Raw genomic sequence first — 18,841 nt, 5'->3', positions numbered from 1 at the left:
AAGTATATCAGGGGAAAAGAACAGGTTAGGACCAGTGTGGGCCCATTGAGGAATAGCACCGGGAGAGTGGTGAGTGATGAAAGTGAGATGGCAGGCTTATTAAACAGGTATTTTTCTTCAACTTTTACACAAGAACAGTCAGAAGAATTGCCAATCGCTGAGAGTATCTATCAAGGGTGAGGAAGGGCTTTTACACAAGATCCAGGTTGGAGTGGAGGAAGTAAAGGAACAGCTAGAGAATCTAAGAGAAGATAAGGCTCCGGGTCAAGATAATATGCACCCGAGAGTATTGAGGGAGGTGGCTGAGCAGGTAAGCGAGGTGTTAACGAATATTTCCAATAGCTTACTGGAGTCAGGACAGGTACCAGAGGATTGGATGGTAGCAAATGTAACACTATTATTTAAGAAAGGATCCAGAGAAGAATTGGGAAACTACAGACCTGTTAGTTTGACTTAAGTTGTGGGAAAGGTGTTGGAAACATTAATTAAGAACGAGATGAGGAACAATTTAAATAAATACAAACTAATTAAAGGTATTCAGCATGGGTTTACCAAAGGTAGTTCCTGTTTAACAAATCTTTTAGAGTTCTATGAAGCAGTGTCTGATTGGGTGGATGAGGGAAAGGCAGTGGACATAGTATATCTCGACTTTAAGAATACATTTGATAAGGTAACACATTGGAGGTTGTTAGTCAAAGTGAGGGCTTGTGGAGTGGCTGGTCAGGTAGCTAATTGGATTTTAAACTGGCTTTGTGAGAGGAAGCAAAGAGTGGCTGTGAGTGGGAGGATGTCTTGCTGGGAGGATGCAAGTAGTGGGGAACCTCAGGGATCAGTACTCAGACCATTACTATTCATGATTTGGATAATGGGGTAAAGAGTAAGCTTTCCAAATATGCAGATGACACAAAGCTTGGAGGTGAGGTGGATAGCAGAGGGGGGTGGTGATCAGATTCAGGAAAGGATTGATATTTACATAGATTTGGCAAAAGACTGGCAGATGGAATTTCACCTGAACAAGTGTAAGGTGTTGGGGATGTGAAAGAACAATGAAAGAGATTACAGGATGCGAGGGGTAATTTTGGAGCGTGTCACACAGAAGGATCTGGGGGTGGTAATAGATACAGAAGGTAAGCAGTCGGTACAGCACCAGGCAGCTCAAGGTAAGCAAATAGGGTTTTAGGTAGTACTTGACGACCCGTGAACCCGTTGGGTTCCCATTGTGACAGCGGTTGATTAAAAAAATAAAATAAAAAAAGATAGCTCCAGCAAACTATACCGCTGAGGTTGTTTGCATTGATCAAATAATCCCGAAGAGTACTTGACTTTTTAATAATTTTTTTCGTTGCTCCATTTTAACAAAACTTGATATTGCGCGTCAATGTGGAAAAAAAAAAAACGGAGAAAAGAAAGTCGAAGAAATTATTGTGCGTAATCTTTTAAACACAATTTTATTTATTAATAAACACGGAAGTATAAGATCAAAATGCCGATGTTTATTTTATGCTTAAAATAAATCGTTCTTTGTTCATACTAAATGTTTGAGATTTTAAAATAAATAAGTTGAAGAAAACGAAAAAAAAAAAAGATAGCTCCAGCGAACTATACCGCTGAGGTTGTTTGCATTGATCATATTCTCCCGAAGAGTACTTGACTGAATCGGGAATTGATTTTTTAATAATTTTTTCGTTGCCCGATTTTAACGAAACTTGATACTGCACACCACAGGAGAATGGTGTGTAAGGTGGCCCTAAACTTTTTGCGCTATTGTGTACCGTTTTGGCTGTATTTCGGGAACATACATTCATTCATATATACAAGATGAGAGTTTTAGTAATATACAGATAGATTCAGAGGGGGATCATTTATAAATCAAGAGGTGGTGTTAACATTGTACAGGAATTTAGTGAGGGCCACATCGAGAATATTGTGTGCAGTTTTATTCACCACAGCACAGGAAGGACAGATGCCATCGAGAGGGTTCAGCGCAGGGCTGCAAGATTGATTCTGGACCTAGCTAGACTCAGCTATGTGGAGCGGCTGAAGGAGACAGGGCTTGACACTAGAAAGGAGATGGTTACGAGGAGATATGACAGATGTTTAAGATCATGAAAGGTATTGTTAAAATAAGTGCAGATAAATTGTAAGCAGGAACATGGATTCAAAAAAGGACACAACCTTAGACTTTTTGAATCCATTCCCAAAGAATCCTAGAAATCACAATGTCTATCCATCGATGCATTCACATTAAATAATTGTTTTGGTTGGTCTTTAATACGATTCTGCTGGGAATCGTACCGCTGACCTGCCATAATCAGAGAATGCTGTCCAATTGGGACACCGAGTCTGGTTAATTGATCCTGTCCAATATTTTATAAGGCTCGTAGAAATTAAAAACTGAACATAGGAGGTTCATCTTTAATTTTATATTGCACATAAATCCCACCTCAAAAATGCATAATCCTACCTTTTGAGAATTAGCATTTAAGGATCAAAATGAACCCAAATGAAATGTATTTCAATATAATGCAAGAGGATAATACAAATGTTCAACTTGATAGCAAACAAACACTGGAGTCTCAGAGAAATGCTCTTTCAAATTGTACTAAAACGACACCAAAAGAAACATCCACGAACCGAAGGGATCTGCATTTAAATAGATTAGTATGAAAGAGCGTGAGAGGATTTTTACATTATATACAGCATGTGACATAATTCACGACATTGGGTTTTGAACCATGCCAGTTAAAAGTAATTGATAAAATTGCTCAGAGTACCCATGTTTGTGTCTTGGGTATGAGATTAAAGGTGTAAGGACATCAGCATCAATGTTGTTGAAATGAAAAAGCCATAAATGTCCGCACCGCTGCTGTGCACCTTTCTCACCAGTGTCCAGCGCTCAGACTACCTCAACACGTTCGAGTTCATGGATAAGCTTGCAGGAAACCTGAAGGCAAAGCTTTCCGGAGGAATCTTTGCAAACAAACTCTAAAGCAGAGACTACCACATCGCTCTTCATAGGACGTGGAAGAGTTTTCCCAAGCAAGCCATCCATCAAGCTTGGGTTCAAATCAGTTCCTCTAACCTGTGATCTGATTGGTGCGATCTTGCGAGGACTGAACCAGATTCCCTAATGGTTGAAGATGGAAGAATGTAAAAGTACATTTTCTTTATTGTGTTAACAAATTCAAATTGAGGGTGGGGGGGGGGAAACTTTCAGCACCACCTTATTACTTACTACCTGAACTGTTTTGTTTCCACCCCATGACCTCATAATACACAGCCTGTGTATTTCGATCAGAAAAGCACTTTGCGTAAGATATAGGGGATTTTTTTTTTAAGCTTTGCTGAATGTGTTCATAGTTTGTTCATACACAGTTTCCCAATGGTAGAAATTTGCTGAGAAAGAAAACATAGAAAACAACAAACTACACAGAACGGGACCAACAGAATAGAGTGAAGCAAATCGATTTAAACATTGAAACGGTATCTGGAGTAATAAATTAAAACTGAACATCTCGACCATCAACCACTTCCAGACTCGTTGCCTGTTTTTCCCTTGGATGTCCTCCGTTTCAATTTCTTTGCTCCTTTGTAGACTGGCGAATAAAGGAACGCAAGGCTTGTAAACTTGTCTCCACGGCGTAATTTTCTGTAGAAAAAAAAAAGGGAGGGGGCGGGGGGAGGAAAGACATTTGATTAAGCAGCCAAGAATGTCCTGCAATTTTGAGCTTGCAAGTTAAAGCAACACCAAATACAGTATGTGGGTGTTTAAAGTACTGTATCAACTAGTCAGGAGGGTCCAGACACCCAAGGGGCCAAACCACCGACAACGGTCAGATTGAAACTCCATTACCAGCACCGTTAAGTTACAAAAAAAATCATGTTTAATATTTATGCTGTATACCCTTGCAAATGCTCCAACAATTTAATAACAAGGAACAATACTGTGACTCGGTTGAAGAATAGGGGTGGGCAGGATGAACTGGAGGCATGAACAATTGCCTCAAAGCCGTCTAGCCAGGGTTCGAATCCCAACCCAGCTATAAATTGTCATCCCAGTGTCTCACAGGCAGGATGATTCATCAATGCGTGCACCATCACTCGGTGGATATTAAACAGGCATCCCGTCTACCAGCATGAGTTAGTGGACATTAAAGATCCCACGGTATCCTTCGCAAAGAGTAGGCGAGCTATTACCGGCACCACGACCAAATCTACAGCGGGCACTGCATCAGCGGCACAGCTTCAGCCTCAACCAATGATGCTGCATACAGAAGAATAAAACTACCTCTACATACTTTAATGCACAGTGTAAATGGAATTTATGTCACTTTCAGACAACAATTTGTCTGACACCTCCACTCAATTGTTCCATCGTCCCATCCCCCTTCCCCCTCCCCCCCCCCATGGAACCAACTTCCATTCTCTTCAATCTCATTCTCTCCAGGTCTCCAAGACTGTTGTTTACCACCATTTGATTATCTCCAATCCCAAACCATGATATTTTCAACACCTGTTAAACCACCATTCATCCATCCCCACCACCCCCCCCACCCCAATTTTTTTGGCTTCTGTATCCATCTTGCCCACCCTTTAAGTTCTCCCATACCACTCATCGCTACCCACATGTCCTGTTTGTCCATTTCCATCAATTTTCTCCCTTAGTCCTGCTGTTCCTTTTGTTCTGTTGCATCCTGATCCATCCTGTGTTCCAGCTCTTCCATGAGCCTTGACTGTATACAAAAAAAAAAGAAAAGAAAATGTAAGCACATTGCATAACCAAGGGTGGGAGCTCAATTCAACCAGAGGTGTCATATTCCCAAGCCACAAGGCCAGTTCAGAGAAATCCCAAGTGTCTTGGGTAAGAAGTAGGTGTCCCAAAGGGAGACATTCAATGAAAACATCATTCAATACATTGTTTGAGATCATGGAAGGCTTGTAATGGAGGAGCTTCACATCAATTTCAAAGATGGGGGAAAAAAAAACTCCCAATGCCAATAACATTGCTCACACTTACTGGTTGAGTCTTGGCTCCGTGTACGTAAAGGAGCTTTTTTGACGCAGTTGTCGTGGAGACGTCTGGGGGCCATATGCCAGGCTTAATGCCAACTCGTAGGATGGGGATAACATGTTGTATGATATGTTGCTCAGGTTGGAAACCTCCAGCAGGGGACTACCAATGGATTCTGCATGCCAGGGAAAATTGCATTAGCTACAAGATGAAGCTAAAGCATCTACATTCAAAGTTTGAACCATACACACACACACACACACACACACACACACACACACGCCATCCTTATTTTCTTTTCAGGTATGCGCAAAAGAGCCATGATGGAATTTTTTGCTGGTAACATAGACATGTCTGGGGAAAAATAAAAATGTATGGTCACGTGACGGGTGCCACGAGCAGTTATATGGTGGGCAAAGCATTTTAAGATTGGACAAACTGCCATCAATGACAAGCTGCACGCACAGCGGTCACCCTGCCATGGCAGTGAAATCGGTAAACAAGCGGCGAGTGATCGAGCTCATTCAAAATGATCGATGAATCAACACACAATATTTGTGCGAAGCTTGCAGTGACAAGCATCATGAAAGATCTCGAGTTCTCCAATTCCTCGTTTCCAAGCACCACTAAACGCAGGTTGAAAACCATGCTGCCCCGACCCGGGTTGTCCTGCAGCCCACGTATGACTGTCCATCCAAGCCGAGTAAAAATCTTGCGTTTCCATTCGATGTGCAGATGCAGTTCGTTCTCAGGAAGTCTTGAGCCAAAAACAACAGGATGAAAAACCCGTCTGGGTTCGCTACTCCAGTCCATGGTCTGTGGAACGTTTGCTTGGTTTGAAAGAAATGCTACGTCTGAGCGATTTCAGATCTCGAAAGTGTATAGAATTATAATGATAAGCTCACATCCCATCTCCTTAACCTTTTGCAGCTGCTCTTCTCTCCCGCCTGCTCTGTGCTTTTAAAAGTTGCCAAATAATAATTAGGATGATCATAGGCAAATAAATGACATATTTCCTGTTAGTTTGAATAAAAATGTACACACCCACTCGTCCAATTTGTTGGCCTTCATTCCATCGCACATCCACACACTTTGGGAAAAGTTTTAGATCATCACTTCGTATGCAGCCACAGGCTGCTGGTTGCATCATTTTTTGGAAGTGTGGCCGTGCCACTGATGTAATGCCCCCCCACCCCGTTTCCAGGAATCTGGTACTCATTTTTGCCGACCTCGGAAGGATGGCAGGCTGAGTCAACCGACCTGGTGTTACGTAATGGCATGACAGAGGCTTGAACTCAAGACCTTAAGATCTTAAGCCAATACCAGGCTTTTGGTCAAGATAAAACGCGAGTGAGCTCCCTTTTGACACAAAACTGGATTGGCTAAACGACATGAAAATGCAACATCGAGGACAACATGGTTTTCAACCTGGATTGAGTGGGACACGGAAACAAGATACAAGGTCTGTGCTGGGTGGGTGCTTCAAATGCTGAACAATGTCCACAATGACTATCAGAAGAGAATCTGGACTGAACTCAAACATTTTGAAGCTGAAAGTGAGGCATTTCTCTTATAAGAGATGTGTTGGTGCACATTTATGAGCAGAATCCGATCAATGAATGGCGTCACAATAAAGAATTGACGAAATTGACGAAGCACGTGTGCGTCATACAGTGCGGGTCCTCTTCCATCAATCAGGATGAGGACTTTGGAGTAATCACCAGGTATTTTCTAAGCAGGATTAATACTCTTTCAGGTGATATCTAATGACAAAATAAGAGGCATTACTTTCATACTGACCCTCACAGAATCACTGAAAGGAAAACAAACAAAAGCAAACTATATTTGATGATTATGAAAGTTTTTTTTTTTGTTGTTCGTTTTTGGACTTTGCACCCCTGCATGAAAAAAATGCATTGCTGATCAATGGATCATTGCCCACTTTCTGGAGGCAGGCACGTCTTGCCCTCAACGATACCAAATGGCTGCAAAAAGCACCGTTTCACAGCCAAATATATATATATATATATATATATATATATATATATATATATATATATATATATATATATATATATATATATATATATATATATATATATATATATATATCTCTTCTTCTTTCGGCTGCTCCGTTAAGGGTCGCCACAGCGGATCATCCGTATGATCCGCATAGTGATTTGGCACATGTTTTACGCCGGATGCCCTTCCTGACGCAACCCTGGTCGCCTCTTACGACACAGGGATATGATACACCTATTTTAACTGGGGTATACACCGGCCCAGTATACTGGTACTCATATATATATATATATATATATATATATATATATATATATATATATATATATATATATATATATATATATATATATATATATATATATATATATATATATATATATATATATATATATATATATATATTGTTGCGGTTGTGGAAATTCGCATTACACCATAAAGAGTCCTCAGATGAGATATATCGGTAAGTCCATGTGTAGTTAGCCCAAACCCGTTGTATAGAGGGAATATGTGCGATTCATCCGGGCTGCGACGCTTCGAGTTAGCCATTTTTCTTTCTCTATTGTTATTTTTGACCATTAAGCCGCCAACAACGCAAACAGCCACTACCTTTACCATCACAACTCCATCCCGCAAACATTGCTTCACCGCCATTCCCAAACGACGCCCGCCAACCACCAAACCACCACAGAAATCCCCCCACCACCTTCGCCTATCTCCTTCTCCAACCATCGACCACACCACCAGTCAACACCAAACATCGTGCTGTCCAGGGCCCGTTCGGCGATTGGTGCCGAACGCATCGAGCCGCGAGCGCGAATGGCGGCCTTTCCGAGGGAGAAATTCGGATCAGGAAGGCTTCACGCCCCCTTTTTCTCTGTCCAATGGGCGAGCGTCGGGCGGTATGGCCCCGCCTCCAAGCGCGATGTACGTGGATTCTTTACGAGAGGAATTCTGATCAAAAGAGGTTCACGCCCCCTTTTTGCCGCACCAATGGCTGAAGAGGATGGCGTGGCCCCGCCTCCAATCGCGTTTTGATCCTGAAATTTGCATATAAGCTCCTCCTGCGGCCTATAAAGACGCGAGCATAAGGCGACTCACGGAGTTCGCGCGGTTCAGTTGCAGGCGGCTGGTCGGGGCAAGTGAAGAGTTCAAGTTCGAGTCAAGTGAAGACGGCGGTCGGCAACGAGGTTGCGGTGTGGTCTCCTCGCAGGGTCCAAGCAGCCAGCCATTCCCCTCTCCCTGAGCATCAGCAATTACCCCCCCCCCATCCGCGCTGAGATAGTGCCGGGGGGGCCCGTTCCTCCCCCACCCTAAACGTGGTGCCAACCAAACTGCTTGCGCGGAGCATGCCGGAGAGGGCTCACCGACCACGCCAGGGGCACGGAGTCAGGGAGCAACTGCGCGAACATTGCGGCTTGCCCGCCATCGGTCATGAGGACGCGGGTAAGACCTTCTCGGTCTCATGGACCTGGCCGCTCCTCCAGGATCCACGCACATTTGGTCCACGGACCTGTCTGCCTCCTTGCCTGTGAGGGTGGCTTTCTTTCCTTTGCTTTTTGTATGAGTGATGTGGCACCGAGTCCCGAAAAGTAGAACTGCATAAGTGTTGAAATAATTGCCCTTTTATTCGGTCGTATTGCATTTGCTTTTGTTGCATCTTGTCTTGACTAATATACGTGCCTCCCGTGTTTCCGAAATAAATGTGCATTGCTTGTTGAACTGTTTCCTGCTTTGCTTTGTCTCCTTCCTTTTATTGAATCTCCATCTTGCATCACGTAAGGGATTCGTAGTGGGTTTCAACATCCCGGTAATTAATCGGAACCGTCAAGGCAGACGATAACTCCACTCGGTTATCCCTGTAATACAGAACGAACCGCTTAAGCGGTTCGTGTCCGGAGTCGGCCTGTGGCGTGGTACAACTCCTCGGTAAGCTACTCGCGTGAGTACTTCGGTAAATCGACCATTCGGCAATCGGACCCTATTTCGCACGGGTAGAATGCGGAGAGTTGTGGTGAGGTTAAACCCACACCCGTGACTGGCTCCGGGCGGTAGTTCCCGGAGGGTCACGACTGAATTGTCCGTTCCGGTGGGCGAGGCGGCCCCTTTTGGCTACACGCGGTCGATCGCACACTGGCAGGCGCGAATTCACAACAATATATATATATATATACATATATACATATATACATATACACACACATACAGTCATGCGCCACTTAACGACGGGGTTACGTTCTGAGAAATGCAATGTGAAAGGCCCTGTCACACCTTGACGATTTAGCCAGCGTATGCCTGACGTATGCAAAATTTGGCTAAAATGCTGGCACACGTCGAATAAGTTATGGGTAAGTTTGTATACGTCAAGAGCACGCTGGCATACGTCATAGTACGCCGAGGTGTTAGACAAATTTTCCATGCTTAAAATTTTTCGACGTATGCCAGCGTATGACTCGCACGTTCCGCATAATGCTGCCCATAAGTTGTAGGCACGTTACGCGATCGTTGATACACGTTACTTGCAAGTTACTCATTAGTCGAAACACGTCAATGTAATGGTTAGCGTCAGTGTTCCAGACTCCCTGGTTTTTTGGGGGGGTGGGGGGGGGGGGTTTCTTCGGTATGACGGTGATGTTAATGCTTCGATTTCTAGTACGGTTATGATTTAAATCGTTGAGCGGCAGCCTATTAATTATATTATATTATTAACTTGATTCGTTTCGACTTATGAGTAACGTACAAGTAACGTGTGTCAACGATCGCGTAACGTGCCAACAACGTATGGCCAGCTTATGCGGAACGTGTGTCATATGCCGAGTACGTTGAGAAATTTTCAACATGCTGAAAATTTATCGGCGTATGACGAAGTACGCCAGCGTACTACGACGTGTGCCAGCGTGCTCTTAAAGTATACAAAAAACTTACCCATAACGTATTCGACGTGTGCCAGCTTGGTTCGGCAATTTTTTCATACGTCGGCATACACTGGCTAAAACGTCAATGTATGACAGCGGCTTCACACTTCGATGTCTAGTGCGGTTATGATTTGAATCGTCGAGCCGCAGCCTATGAATAGCCTATGCCACGTGATCGTCGGAGATACGCTGCCGCGCACTATGCACAAGTTACACTATCGTTGGGCATAGGTTGTGAATGCCGACAACACGCTCAGCATTCGTTGGTATTAGTTATCTATATGTGATTGAAACGTTCTGTGTACGTTACTAATACGTTATGCATACGTCCAACACGTTATTATATGCCCAAAACTTAAAAAAAAAACATCAATAGTTCAGCGTATGCCAGCGTTTTACAAACATTTTGAGACCTTGTCATACGCTGGCTAAAACGTCAAGGTGTGACAGGGCCCTAAGCGACGTCGTCGTTGTGCGAATATCGTTTTTTTTTCGTTTAACATCGTACTTACACAAACCTCGACACCTTGGCTATATAGTGTAGCCTGTTGCTCCTTGGCTACAAACCTGTGCTGAATACTGCAGGCAATTGTAACATCATGGTAATTATTTGTGTATCTAAACATAGAAAAGGTATAAAAGTTAAAAAAAAAAAAAAAAGGGTACACCTGTATAGGGTAGATTATGTAGATATGTGGAATATGTAGATTTTATAAACACTGTACACCTAGGCTACACTAAATTAATTAAAAAAAAATTCTCTTCAATAATAAATTTACCTCAGCTGACTAACTTTTTAATTTATAAACTTAAAATGTTTTTTTTTAACTTTTTGATGAATGCTTAGGGGCCATGATGAACAAAACAACACGAGATTAAATCAAGCACACGGAAAAAATGATGCAATCAAGAGACGTGGTAAACACGAGATGTACAGTCAAAGAATGCTGCGTGACACGGCATGCTGTTTTACAGTGAACTTTTTTTTTTATAAGTAGAAAGAGCACACTCTAAAATAACGATAAAAAGTACAGTATAGTAAATACATAAACCAGTAACATCATTATTTATCATTATGTACTGTACATAATTGTACGTGCTATTTTTATACGACTGGCAGTGCTACGTCAGCTATATGACTCGGCGATAGGAATTTTTCAGCTCCATTATAATGGAGCTGGCAGAACTGTCGTATATGCGATTATGGGACCACCGTCATATATGTTATCCGTCGTTGCCCGAAACGTCGTTATGCGGCGCATGACATATTATATATATATATATATATATATATATATATATATATATATATATATATATATATATATATATACATATACATACACACAGCTCTGGAAGAAATTAAGAGATTACTGCAAAATTATCAGTTTTTCTGGTTTTACTATTTATCGGTATGTGTTTGAGTAAAATGAACCTTTTTGTTATATTCTATAAACTACTGACAACATTTCTCCCAAATTCCGAATAAAAATATTGTCATTTTGAGCATTTATTTGCAGAAAATGACAACTGGTCAAAATAACAACAAAGATTCAGTGTTTTCAGACCTCAAATAATACAAACAAAACAAGTTCATCTTCATTTTTAAACAACACAATACTAATGTTTTAACTTCGGAAGAGTTATATATTAGGAAGAGTTTTATATATTTAGGAAGAGTTCAGAAGTCAATATTTTGAAGGAATAACCCTGATTTTCAATCACAGCTTTCATGCGTCTTGGCATGCTCTCCACCAGTCTTTCACATTGCTGTTGGGTGACTTTATGCCACACCTGGCGCAAAAATTCAAGCAGCTCGGCTTTGTTTGATGGCTTGTGACCATCCATCTTCCTCTTGATCACATTCCAGAGGTTTTGAATGGGGTTCAGGTAGATTGGGCTGGCCATGACAGGGTCTTGATCTGATGGTCCTCCATCCACACCTTGATTGATCTGGCTGTGTGGCATGGAGCATTGTCCTTCTGGAAAAACCAATCCTCAGAGTTGGGGAACATTGTCAGAGCAGAAGAAAGCAAGTGTTCTTCCAGGAAAACCTTGTACGTGGCTTGATTCATGAGTCCTTCACAAAGACAAATCTGCCCGATTCCAGCCTTGCAGAAGCACCCCCAGATCATCACCGATCCTCCACCAAATTTCACAGTGGGTGCGAGACACTGTGGCTTGTAGGCCTCTCTAGGTTTCCGTCTCACCATAAGATGACCAGGTGTTGGGCAAAGCTGAAAATTGGACTCATCAGAGAAGATGACCTTATTCCAGTCCTCTACGGTCCAATCCTCATGGTCTTTTGCAAACCTCAGCCTGGCTCTTCTTTGCTTCTCATTGATGAAGGGCTTTTTTCTAGCTTTGCAGGAATTCAGCCCTGCCCCGAGGAGCCTGTTTCGAACAGTCCTCACCATGCACTTCACCCCAGCGGTCGTTTGCCATTGTTTTTGTCGGTCACTTGATGTCATCCTTCGGTTGTTGAGTGACATTCGAATGAGTTGGCGGTCATCCCGGTCAGTGGAAAGTGGTTTTCTCCCTCTGCCAGTCTGTGGCTTTGTTGTCACCAATGTCTGCTGCTTGACCTTGTTCTTATGAACTGCCGTCTTTGAAATTTTAAGGATGGAAGCAATGTAACGATCACTGTATCCCTCTGCCAGTAAAGCCAGAATTGAACCCTTCTTTTCCTCACTCAAAACTTTTCTTTTCAACTCTTGGCATGGTCAATAGTCATTTTTTTTGATTCCAATTACTTTTGAGGTACTACTGGCACTGTTTTTGCCATCCAGCTGGTCCTATTGCAAGAGGATAGTGATGACCACAGCAGTGGTTTTTATACTTTTCCTTGTTAAATAAGATTCGGTTCAGGTGATCACCAAATCGGTACCTCACTTAGTAGAATGGGGTGTGCTGTGTTGGAATTCAACCGACACTGGAATGTAATGGCTGCCATACATGTAGAGATGCTGATTAAATTTTTTTTGGAGTGGTCTCTTATTTTTTTCCAGAGCTATATGTATATATTACTAAAACTCATCTTGTATGTATGTATGCATGTCATCCCAAAATACAGCCAAAAATACAGGTACCAAAAATACAGCCAAAACGGTACACGATAGCGAAAAAATTTAAGGCCCACCTTACTCACCATTCATCTGTGGTGTGCAGTATCTAGTTTCGCTCAAATTGGGCAACAAAAAAAAAAGATATTAAAAAAATCAATTCCCGATTCAGTCAAGTTTTGGTACGACGATCCATAAAGCGCAAGGACAAACCATGGAGAATGTGTTGATACAACTCGAGAAACCGGTTGGCCGAACGATGACTCCTGAGGTAAATGCTCAAATTTTCTTCAAGTTAAAATTTGACCACTAAATAAGATTAAAATAATGTTACGGCTGTGGAAATTCGCAAACCACCATCCAGGTCCCGTAGATGAGATATCTCTTAAGTACATGTGCAGTTAGCCCCAAACCCGTTGTTTAGAGGGAATTAATGTGATTCATTCAGGCTGCGACGCTTTGAGTCAGTCCTTTTTCTTTTTCTATCTTTTATTTCAAACAAAAACCAACAAGGGGCTCGGTGGGCTTTTCGCGCCATTCTTTTCCGCGCTTGGTGTGAGGAAGGAGAAGCGAGGGGAGGGCAGCTGGCACCCAATTGGTGGATGCGTGGTGTGACGCGGCCAGGGAGGAGGAACGCCCCTCTTCGAGACCTTTCTCGAAGCGCCTCGAAGGGGGGTGGAACAAAGAATGGGGCGGAGCAACAGGGCGGAGCTCCGAGATATAAAAAGTCGGACACGGGCGAAGCGGTTTTGTGGATGCTCTTGCTTTGGGGTTGTGGTTGTTGTTGTTCCTGCTGGCCTGTTGATCCCTGCGGAGCCCTTGGACCTTTTGGACAAACGACGGTGTGGGGGGGGGGAGAGAGAGAGAGAAAGAAAGAAAGAAAGAGAGAGAGAGAGAGAGAAAGAAAGAAAGAAAGAGAGAGAGAAAGAAAGAAAGAAAGAAAGAGAAAAAAAGAGAAAGAAAGAGAAAGAAAGAAAGAGAAAGAAAGAGAAAGAAAGAGAAAGAAAGAAAGAGAAAGAAAGAGAAAGAAAGAGAAAGAAAGAGAAAGAAAGAGAAAGAAAGACAAAGAAAGAGAAACAAAGAGAAAGAGAGAGAAAGAGAGAGAAAGAAAGAGAAAAAAAAAGAAAGAAAAAGAGAAAGAAAAAGAGAAAGAGAAAGAGAAAGAAAGAGAAAGAGAGAGAAAGAAAGAGAGAAAAAGAAAGAGAAAGAAAGAGAAAGAAAGAGAAAGAGAGAAAGAGAGAAAGAGAGAGAGAAAGAGAGAAAGAGAGAAAGAGAGAGAGAAAGAGAGAAAGAGAGAAAGAGAGAGAGAAAGAGAGAAAGAGAAAGAGAGAGAGAGAGAGAGAGAGAGAGAGAGAGAGAGAGAGAGAGAGAGAGAGAGAGAGAGAGAGAGAGAGAGAGAAAGCTCCTGTTCAAGGGTTCGCCGGAGTCAGTGTGGTCCCGATACCCCGCTGGTGGGACGGAGCGTCCGCCATTTCCTCTCCCTCTCGACCCCGAGTGTCGACGATTTCTTCCCCCCCCCCCCCCCGTCCGCACCGAGAGAGCGCTGAAAACCCCGTTCATTCCCCAAAACCCTGGTCCGTGGTCTCGAACGGCGACACGTGCTGGCGCGAAGCACGAGCTTGCCGACAACGCCGGAGGAGCGGGAGCTGAGGGCGCGGAGAAGGACTCGGTGCGCGCACAGGGAAGTGACCACTTCTATTTCTTTTCAGGGTTTTTTTTGTATGGAACTTGTGGCACCGTGTCTTGTGAAGTAAAACTGTATAAGTGTTGCTGTGTGTTCGCGTAGTCGGTTGAAGCTCTGCGTCGTCGTTGCTTTTATTGTTTTCTTCTTGCATATGCTTTATGTGCATTTCTGATTCTGTTTGGCTGTATATGTGCACTTGTGTCTGTGTCTGTGTGAATAAAGTGCTTGTGTGAACTTGTTCCCCATTTCGCTGCGTCCTTCCCTTTGTTGAATCTCCATCTTGCTTCACGTAACGGGTTCGTCGTGGGCTTAATACGCCCGATAATTAATTAATCGGAACCGTCGAGGCCGACGATAACACCGCTCGGTTATCCCGATAGCACGGAACGGACCGCTTAAGCGGCCCGTGTCCGGAGTCGACCTGCGATCGCCCGGTTTACCATCCGCGTGGGTACTTAGGTAGGTCGAGTTTGGCGAACAACCCTATCCCACGCGGGTGGCCGATTGGCACGATCGTGGTGAGGCCGAAAGGCCCACCCGTGACTCGCTCCCGGCGTTAGTCCGAGAGGGTCACGACAGAATTGTCCGTCCGGTGGGCGACGTGCCGCGATTCGAGTCACGTGGCCGATCGCACGCCGGCGGGCGCGAATTCGCAACAATATTAATGTCATATATATATATATATATATATATATATATATATATATATATATATATATATATATATATATATATATATATATATATATATATATATATATATATATATATACATATATATATATATGTATATATATATATATATATACTGAACAAAAATATAAACGCACCAAGCGATTGTTACTATTTTACCTCAAACTCATTAATACTAAATCTTCACAACAATTTGGTTATAGAATCCATGACAATTGAGCATTAAATTTCAAAGAGTTCCTTGAGAATTCTGGCGACAGTCTTTGCGCTACAACAGCCGACACAACCGAGGTGTCACTGTCAGAGTTCACACAGTCAGTAGCGGGTGTTGGCCTCCCTCAAGCGGTTACGCACCGTCTGGGCTGAAATGCGCCTGTTATGCAGCCCGACAGTCTCATCGGCAGTCCTCGTGGCCGGTCGGAGTCGATCCCGGAGATGTTGCAGCCTCATGTGACGATCCTGACCGGCGGTGGTCACACGTGGTCGCCGGGCATGTGGGTGGTTCACGGTGCTTCCAGTCTCTCTGAGGCGCGTTCTCAGGCGGCTAATGGTGGAGTGGTGGACATTGAAGTGTGCTGCAACGGCCCGTACTGACGTCCCAGCATTCAGCATGCCAATGGCACGCTCCCTCAAGATTTGTGACATCTGTGGCATGTTGACATTTGGCACCAGTCCACATTTTGGGGAGGCCTTTTATAGGGCAAGCTATAGGGAGTGTTTGTGTCCTGGTCACGCTCACTGACCATCACTCTGTCAAGCCCCATGGTGCTCATGGGAAGGATTACTCAACGTGTGAGTCCACACACTCAGAGTGGTCAATTTCAATGGGAACATCTGTCTTGACTAAAACAAAGGAACCATTGCTCAAACATATCATTGGTTTGACCATTTTCCCATAATGGCAATCTTGACTTAGATATTTAGGTTGGTGCGTTTATATTTTTGTTCAGTATATATATTCCATCAACCGCTGTCACAACGGGAACCCAAGGGGTTCACGGGTCGTCTAATTACTCATAAAAGGCAAGACATGATCGCCTCCACGAATATTATTCGGAAGAACAATTTTAATTTGCTCCGCTACGAGAATTTTTAAATCCAGGGATGCAAAGAAAAACTGAATGATGTCAAAACCGTTTAATGGGTACTTTTTGACAATCTAACATATTTCCTGGAACAAATCGACGAGGATTTAAGCAGCAAGCCAGCGTTACATCAGGCGGAGCAGGAAAGGGTGTTTCAAGTTGTGATTGTTGTAAAGGAAGGCAGAAGAGATTGTCAAATTCATTCCGACTTCGTCAGGCCAGCACACGCTGAGGAACTAATTTATCCAGATTCTCCCCCGATCGGTGATTATCGGGAGGGGGGTTGGGGTCGAAGGGGCATGCCCCAACCTTTGTATATAATCTTCCTCATCGTGTCGCACTCCATTTCTCTTCAGGGCAAAACCATTCAAATTATTCCACTCAACTCACAAAACTTCATGACAAGGTTGTGTGGTTTAGTCTGTCGTTTCTGAATTATCCCAAAACACTTTGTGTGTTATGCCATCCTTCAGAATAAACAACGAATCAGGTGGCAAAAACCACAAAAGCACCCCCTAATCAGTCGTTCACCTGTTCTAGCAAACACTTCAAGCACCAAACCGATTAAATTGTAACGAGACTTACAAATGCAAAAGCAATATTGAAAGGGACCAACAACAGAGACTTGCATTCTTTCGAGCCTTACCTTTACTGGGTGTCTTGCATTGTGAAACGTTACGCAAAGGGAAGTAATGTGACGAGGTTCCATGCGTTGGTGGCAAAACTTCTCCATTTTGCCCCTTTTGAGGTCCATCTGCTAGCGCGGTAGTGCTTGACCTGAAGGAGCGTCTCTCAGCTCGTGCAGCTCGGCAAGATTGTGTTTTGCCGTCCATATCTGCACTTGCGAAATGTGGTGACTGGTGGAGGTTCTCGTCCAGCTCAAAATCGAAAACCTGCTGTGGGGACAGATTGCTCATTCTGGCTCGATTGGCCATCGGTGCTGAATATTTCCTGCTCCGTTTCTTTCCTTCATTCTCAGGCTTTTGTTCTGCCTGAAGGTCCCTCGGCGTTTGGATTTCTTCTGACGTACCAACTTTTTCATGCAGACGAACTTTGGCCCCTACTTCCACATTTTCTTTGTTACATTTCACTCGGTGGATGTCCTTCCGTTTCACTTTGGGTTGCGACACCAGCTTGTTCTCCTCACTCTCACACATTGGCTTGTCTGTAAACTCAAAACGAAAATTTTCACCAGGAGACTGTGAATTCTGCCCATGGACCGTGGGCACAATACTTTCCTGAGCATCAGCGACAGTAATCAAGGGCAGAGCCTCTTCAATATTTTGCAGTTCTTCAGCATGTCCATCCTCCATCAAGGCCTCAGTTGCACAACGTTTGGCAGGTACCGTTACATGACCCACAGTCTGCCGATGCATTTTGCGCTCTGCTTCAGAGCGTTGTCCCACAACTGTGGTTTTGCGAGCAGGCTTTAGTTTTGATCCCTGCTCCGATGGACGCACTTTGCGAACAACAATCGAGCTACGTTCCTTTGGATCCATCTCAGAACTACAATATTGTGTGGAGCTTGCTTTATCACGAGCAGAAACACTGCTGGCCAAATCCCTACCATTACCTTTGCAATCGTTTGACTCCTGTCCTTGTTTCTTAAAATTGTGAGCAATGGCGGTGGAGGGTGAATCAACACCTTGCCGCAAACTAACTTGTGCAACTTTGACAGCAGAGCTCGTATCCTTATCTGCAATGTCAGAAATCGTCGCTTGGGTTTGATAATCATTTTGATCCTCGAGCCAGGGCTTCCTTGTGCTGAAGTTGTGTGTAGAGTTTTGGCGGCGACACGTGACATTGAAGTCCCAATGTTGCAAAAGAGCGGCTTGCACGTGTGACTCATCTTGATGAGGACTCCAATTTTCTGGCTGTATTTGCACGTTAGATTTCAAGGTACTGTCAAGTGGCGGTTCGGGTTGGTTGTTCAAGGTGAGTTCTCCGTCAGGTCGTTCTCTTTGAACAGTTATTCTTTCTTGCTCCATGGAGCATCTTGAACGATTAGGCACCCTGAGGGGTCAAAAGAAAAGCTTGATTGTTTAGACTCCAAGTACAAATAAACTGCCAATATGTGAGAACTGTACAGGCTCCATTAACATCACTAGCAGATAGATACCCGTCTGCTTCGGGGTATGGGGGACAGGACGGATCACGCTACTGATTGTGTCGTCATCGATTCCCTCTGAAAAATTCTATCTATATTCGATTTTTTGAACTCGCCATCACCTGGAATCGCCATACATGGAACACATAATGTGAAGATTTCGGAAGTATGAACAGAATATGTTCGGAGAAAAGTGCGTTAGAAGTTCCAGGCTTACGCCCATTATATTATGATGGCAGATGTATCGACTCAAGTTTAAGAT

General features: G+C 43.5%; 2 protein-coding genes across 4 annotated transcripts in view; one reads left to right on the top strand and one right to left on the bottom strand.

Annotated features, from left to right (window-relative positions):
- Positions 1 to 3,627, top strand: part of IDH1 (isocitrate dehydrogenase (NADP(+)) 1) — a 52,116-nt gene extending 48,489 nt beyond the window's left edge. The window contains exon 9 of the mRNA XM_085870089.1: positions 2,887 to 3,627. Within this exon, the coding sequence (XP_085726215.1) occupies positions 2,887 to 2,989 (103 nt within the window). The 3' untranslated portion in view covers positions 2,990 to 3,627. The remainder of the gene's footprint in view (positions 1 to 2,886) is intronic.
- The window catches only part of LOC147032444 (uncharacterized), a 33,706-nt gene continuing 17,241 nt past the window's right edge, over positions 2,377 to 18,841 (bottom strand). For all 3 annotated transcript variants that reach the window (XM_085870085.1, XM_085870087.1, XM_085870086.1), the window contains exons 7-9: positions 17,119 to 18,485; positions 5,018 to 5,186; positions 2,377 to 3,649 (exon numbers count right to left, since the gene is read on the bottom strand). In XM_085870085.1, the coding sequence (XP_085726211.1) occupies positions 3,523 to 3,649; positions 5,018 to 5,186; positions 17,119 to 18,485 (1,663 nt within the window). In that variant the 3' untranslated portion in view covers positions 2,377 to 3,522. The remainder of the gene's footprint in view (positions 3,650 to 5,017; positions 5,187 to 17,118; positions 18,486 to 18,841) is intronic.

This window comes from Eptatretus burgeri, chromosome 2 (assembly GCF_056783735.1).
Source record: "Eptatretus burgeri isolate ZD-2024b chromosome 2, Ebu_testis_v1, whole genome shotgun sequence".
NCBI lineage: Eukaryota > Metazoa > Chordata > Myxini > Myxiniformes > Myxinidae > Eptatretus > Eptatretus burgeri.
The sequence above is the reverse complement of the archived record's forward strand: the minus strand, read 5'-3'. Positions and strand labels throughout refer to the sequence as shown.